The sequence below is a fragment of the Otolemur garnettii genome, unplaced genomic scaffold (genome assembly GCF_000181295.1).
Source record: "Otolemur garnettii isolate 467f Iridium unplaced genomic scaffold, OtoGar3 scaffold00112, whole genome shotgun sequence".
NCBI lineage: Eukaryota > Metazoa > Chordata > Mammalia > Primates > Galagidae > Otolemur > Otolemur garnettii.
The window spans coordinates 511,945-518,019 of NW_003852507.1; the positions used below are offsets into that span (position 1 = coordinate 511,945).

General features: G+C 44.8%; 1 protein-coding gene and 1 pseudogene across 4 annotated transcripts in view; one reads left to right on the forward strand and one right to left on the reverse strand.

The window, feature by feature from the left end:
* The window catches only part of SSH2 (slingshot protein phosphatase 2), a 306,592-nt gene that overhangs the window by 252,232 nt on the left and 48,285 nt on the right, over window positions 1–6,075 (forward strand). For 2 of the 4 annotated variants that reach the window (XM_003797117.2, XM_023517480.1), the window contains 2 exons: window positions 4,121–4,189; window positions 4,946–5,011. In XM_003797117.2, coding sequence (XP_003797165.1) covers window positions 4,121–4,189; window positions 4,946–5,011 — 135 coding nt within the window. Of the gene's footprint in view, window positions 1–4,120; window positions 4,190–4,945; window positions 5,012–6,075 lie in introns of those variants that run through there. The other 2 variants (XM_023517481.1, XM_023517482.1) reach the window with 2 other exon arrangements.
* LOC105887735 lies at window positions 3,006–3,872 on the reverse strand (annotated as a pseudogene).

A 6,075-nucleotide genomic window follows, 5' to 3' on the forward strand; every position in this document is an offset into this window, starting at 1 on the left:
TAGCTGGGACTACAGGTGCCTGCCACAATGCCTGGCTATTTTTTGGTTGCAGTTGTCATTGTTGTTTAGCAGGCCTGGACCAGGTTCAAACCGCCCTGCCTCAGTGTATGTGGCTGGTACCCTACCCACTGAGCTATAGGCGCCCCAGGGCTTTGAATTTTTTTTTTAGTTATGATCAAGGATTTTGGTAATCAACCGCTCTTATCCCTAGTACCCATGTAACTAATAGTATGTCACTTTTATGACAATGAAAGGGTTGTGATCTGAGACCATAGAATAAAGAATGCCTCATGCCATGGGGATGCCAGAGAGCAGGTCACCAAGGGAGCCCTCCCCTCCATGGCTGAGAGGGCACAGGGGTTATAGAGACACAGACACCTTTCTTTCTTTTTCACTGGGCCAGTTCCTTCAGTTGTTCATTTCCCTCAAAGTTAAGGTCATTCAGTTTCATGGCCAAAGCCAGTTCAGTACTCCATGATATTCTAGGCTTCTTCCTTGAGCCATTTTGGCCAGAAATGGGATGCTTTATCCCATAGAATATAACCACCTTCTAGATCCTGCTCTAGAAGACCAAACCCTCAGATTTCATATAGTTGAAGTTCTGCCTATGGCTGGGGCTTTCTTCACACTTGGCACTCAGAGCTCTGAGTTCAGGAAATACTAAACATGATGAAAGAAGACAGTGTCAGACAGAGGCCTTTGGGAGTCCTTTGGAACTTTCGATAAATTTGTCATACCAGAACATGATTTTCTCTAATATTCATACCTAGCTTCGCTGAGCAGTATTTAGGAGATCAAGGGCTCAAGACGAGACTCTCAGCTGCCTTTTCTTTTTTTTTTTTGCAGTTTTTTTTTTTTTGGCCAGGACTGGGTTTGAACCTGCCACCTCTGGCATATGGGGCCAGTGCCTTACTCCTTTGAGCCATAGGCACTGCCCATAGAAGTACTTTTTTTTTTTGAGACAGAGCTGTTTGTTTGAGACTGAAGCTGTCACCCAGGGTAGAGTGCTATTGCATCACAGCTCACAGCAACCTCCAACTCCTGGGCTCAAGCGATTCTCCTGCCCCCGCCTCTCAAGTAGCTGGGACTACAGGCACCCGCCACAATGCCTGGCTATTTTTTGGTTGCAGCCATCATTGTTGTTTGGCGGGCCCGGGCTGGATTCGAATCCTCTAGCTCAGGTGTATGTGGCTGGTGCCTTAGCCACTTGAGCCACAGTGCTGAGCCACAGGTGCCTTTTTCCCTCCTCTTTTCCTGGCATCAGTACTACTTCCTCCAAAGGTTTCTGTATGTGAAGCTGCTAGGGTGTTGGCTGAGCTCCAGAGCATTAACAGTATATACGGGTAGCAGATCCAGTGCATCCAGGGATTGCTGCCTTGATGCCCATGCTGCAGGAGATCTGCAGCTGAGGCCTCGGCTCACCCCTTCCCCAGCTCACCTGGACACACTGGACTGGAAAAGAGGAAAATGCTGAGACTAAGCGGTGCCTGTGGCTCAAGGAGTAGGGTGCCGGACCCATATACCAGGGATAGCATGTTCAACCCCAGCCGCAGCCAAAACTGAAAAAAAAAATGCTGAGACTAGAGATGGGGTCCAATAGTAACTGACCCCAGTGGTTGTGATGAAAGACTAAAGCAATAACTGCCTCTTCATGTGGCCATGGGGGTAGTGGGGGTAACTATGGAATAAAGTTGTTCTCTGGAAGCACAAAGATGGGGAAGGAGGGAGCCTCAGAGCTAAGAGGTAAAGAAGCTTCTTCTGGGAATGGATGGGTTCTGCTGTCTTTTTTTTTTTTTAGTAGAGACAGAGTCTCACTTTGTCACCCTCAGTAGAGTGCTGTGGCATCACAGCTCACAGCAACCTCCAGCTCCTGGGCTTAGGCGATTCTCTTGCCTTAGGCTCCCTAGTAGCTGGGACTATAGGCACCCCACCACAACACCCAGCTATTTTTTTGTTGCAGTTCAGCCGGGCCGGGTTTGAACCCGCCACCCTCAGTATATGGGGCCAGCACCCTACCCAATGAGCCACGGGTGCCACCCCCCTTTTTTTTTTTTTTGAGACAGAGTTTCACGTTGCCACCCTAGGTAGAGTGCTGTGGGGTCATAGCTCACAACAACCTCAAATTCCTAGGCTTAAGCGCTTCTCTTGCCTCAGCCTCTCAAGTAGCTGGGACAACAGGTACCTGCCACAATGCCCTGCTATTTTTAGAGATGAGGTCTCACTCTGGCTCACGCTGGTCTTGAACCTGTGAGCTCAGGCAATCCACCTGTCTCTGCCTCCAAAGTGCTGGGATTACAGATGTGAGCCACCATACCTGGCTTGGGCTCTGCTTTCTAAGGCCAGAGATTTAGCCCTTCAACTCTACTTTCCTGGCCTTGGGAGGCTCTAGAATGGAAAAAAGAGTGGTAAACTAATCCCATGCAGGATTAAATGGGGCAAAGGAGAAATTTAGCTAAACATACTTTTTAATCCTCTTGCCTTAGTCCAGAGCCACAAGAGCATGGGGAAGATGATATCATGTTTCCCTGAAAATAAGACCTACCCAAAAAATAAGCCCTACCAGGATTTCTATGCATTTGTTAAATATCAGCCCTACCCCAATAATAAAACCTAATCATGGGCACAGATACACTGCATAGCCACACCATGCATTTCGGTGCGGAGAGAAAGACATCCCCTGAATATAAGCCATAGTGTGTCTTCTTGAGAAAAAATAAATGTAAGACAGGGTCTTATTTTCGGGGAAACATGGTAGTGGATCTGGTAGTAGAGTTGGGAGCCTCAAACCCTATGATAGCTCCAGTTCTGAAGAGGACATGGTCCTATCCCCTACTCTGTTTCTGGGACCTAGAAGTCATACAGAAAGGTGGGTTCTAGAGAGGAGCCTAATCTCTTGTCCTATGGCACCTAACTCAGAGGTTCCTACTGTTGTGAGTACTGGCTCTGTGACAGCCTCAACCCACAGTGATGCTGAAGCCACAGTAGGGTGGATCTGACTCCAAAGGCTAGAGTAACAGGCAGGGGGTGTCATCTTCTCCTACACACAGTTTATTATCCACCAAACCTCTAAAAAACACCATGTTTGCCTGGGGCAGTCAGATGGTTACCAAAGGTTAATTTGCCCTGTGGTAGCAACTCTTTTGGGTCCTATCTGATCCCCCATTCAGTGTACCTACCCAGTGTACAGCCAGTATTTCCCAGCCAGTGTTAAGATGACCCCCTTTTCACCTGGTTACCCATGATAAACTAGCAGTCCTCCTGGCACTAGCCAATGAGTGAGGCTCTGCAGGAAATGAGCAACCATGATCACCAATTCCTCAGTCAGCTCAGGATTTCCTAGGGTCAGAATAGCTCTGTAGTCATCTCGCTGATACTCTCCATGAAACTGCCATGTCAGGGACTTGGCCTGCTGCATCTGGAAGACAGCCTTACTTAGAGCTGCTAGGCCAAGAGGAGCAGAACCTGAGTGTTACCAGCTGCCACTTCTGTCCACATCCCTACCACAAAAGGGAACCTCAGTGGGGCTAAGCTGACAATCCCTTGTGTAGGCCACATGGAGGTGATAGGCCAGCAAGCCCAGGGTACTCATGTCTATAGTGTGAGCCATCTGGACGTAGCTGCTCAGAACGTTGACAATGCACTTCACTCCTGCATCTGTGCTGGGAATACATCTTTGCATAGCTAACGCAGTTCACCAAAGCTCCCATAGTTATGTGGAGGCTCTTCTTTCTCGGGAGTCTGGTGGGGCAAAGTCCCCATCAGTGTCAGGCCCAATGTATTTCCCTTTTCAGTCCCAGAAACTTCCACATGGTCCAACACTAGACCATGTCAGACCATTATCCTGTGCTTTCTCTCCAGCATACCCTGGTCATCTTGAAGGGGACAGCAATCTTGAGTGATTCCTAAGTTTCCTTTATTAAATATATAAGAAACTGACTCTTTAAAACAGTTCTTGAGGACATGCATGGGATTAACAGTAATATGATATAAAATTTCTCTAGTATAACATTTATGCCAGAATTTAGAGCTTAGGAGTTTATTATGTTGAAAGAGTTAGTAACCAAAAGAGTGCTTCCCAGAATAACAGGGAGTAATTTGTGAACTATTTTTTGTCTTGTAGTAGTACTTGCACCATGGGCTTAGTCCTGCCTCTCTGGAGTGACACTCTAATTCATTTGGATGGTGATGGGTAAGAGCTTTTCCTTTTTATTCTTCTAAAGAAAGCTGGAGGTGGGGTTCTATTATAGTGCCCATTCATTCAGCTAAAAGGGAGATCCAGTGTTCCCAACTGAACCATCATTTTAGCAGCTCACTGAGTCCTTTTAAACTCCTGTTTTATAAAGTAGAGTGAAAATACAACTTGCCAGGGTCTCTCACTTCTGTTCTTCTAGGCTATGTTAGGAATCCAGACAAAGAAGAACTAGTTTGTTGGCTCACTCTTTCATCTGATCATGTGGGACTATTGCAGTCCTCTCCCAAAGGGTGATACGTTGTGTTTCAAATAACCTCTTGCCACCACTGCCAGCTGTCAGCCTATAGTATAACTACTTTCCTGTGCCAGTTCCTTCCAGTGACATCCCCACCCCCATCTCCTGGTGTTTTTAGAATGTATCCCCACGGGACAAGATGTTTGTTCCAGTTTATAAAACCAGGGTCAGATTTTCTAAGAACCCACAAGACTTCCAAATAGAAATAGACAGAAGAACAGCTTGTCCATAGCTGCAGCTAGGAAACAGATTTAATGCCCTAACTCTAGTGTGGCAATCCATTCATTTTGCCTGGTACATAAAATCAGACAATTTATTGAAGTTTTTCAGTTAACTTCTGCATGAAGTACCTGATGATTCCATCTATTGAGCCAGCTATTGCTAGCCTAGGAACATCCTTGAAAACTTACAACTGAAATAACCTCTCCTCATTTGTGGATTTTGTCTTTTGTCTTTAGTGGGTTCAGCGTGTCAACAGATAACAGAGTTCACATATTCAAACCTGTATCTGTGCAGGCAATGTGGTAAGATGACTTCTAATATCTCTACCAAAATTGTTTAATGTTATTGAAGCGATATTTTGTGAGAAATATTTATAATGGTATAATTCACTAAGAAAATGGTGTAGTATGATCTATTTGTGTCTAAAATTTTATGTGATCTGTTAGTGTAGCTAGCCATCATAGTTAAAGATGATCTAGAAGTACAGTATTCAAAGGCCTTGAGCATTAGAGAAGTAAAATTCAGAAATATTCTTAGGCTCTGGAAGAGACTTAATGGATCAGGTAGCTGACTGAAATAGAGTGTTACTGAGAGATGTAATAGAGCATTACATCTTTTTGTTGCTGTTGTTTCTTTTCTGGGTTTTTGTGTGTATGCACGCGTGTGCGTGTGTGTGTGGTTTTTGGCTGGTCCTGGGTTTGAATCCCCCACCTCCGGGATATGAGGCCGGCGCCTTACTCCTTTGAGCCACAGGCACCGCCCAGTTTTGTTTTTGTTTTGTTTTTGAGATTAAGTCTTACTCTCTCACCCTGGCTAGAATACAGTGGTATCATTATAGCTCACTGCAACCTCCAGTTCCTGGGCTCAAGTGATCCTCCTGCCTCAGCCTCCTGAGTAGCTTGGACTACAGATGTGTGCCACCACATCTGGCTAATTGTGTGTGTAGATGGGAGTTCACTTGTGCTCAGGTTAACTTTTGATTTCTTAGGGTAATCAGGGAGAGCATTGACAGAGGTACTTTATAGATAGATAAACTTCCATTTAAACTGCTGGCAGCTATTTGTGTAATGCAGATAAAGCCTAGAGAAAATAGCATGGTTGTTAATAACCATCAGTTGGTATATGGACACTTTTAGGTTATTTACTATGTGCCAGGTACTGTGCCAGATGCTTTACATGGATTATACAGAGGGTGCAAAAAAAAATGTGTACACATTTTAAGAAAAGGAAAAAAACTATTAAAATTATGGGACTCAATATGTACTGATAACATTTGTTATCTTGTATATTGTATGCTATATCTCTTGTAATTGCAAATGTCAAACATGACTTGAGTATTATAATTTTAATGCCGTTTTTCATTTTC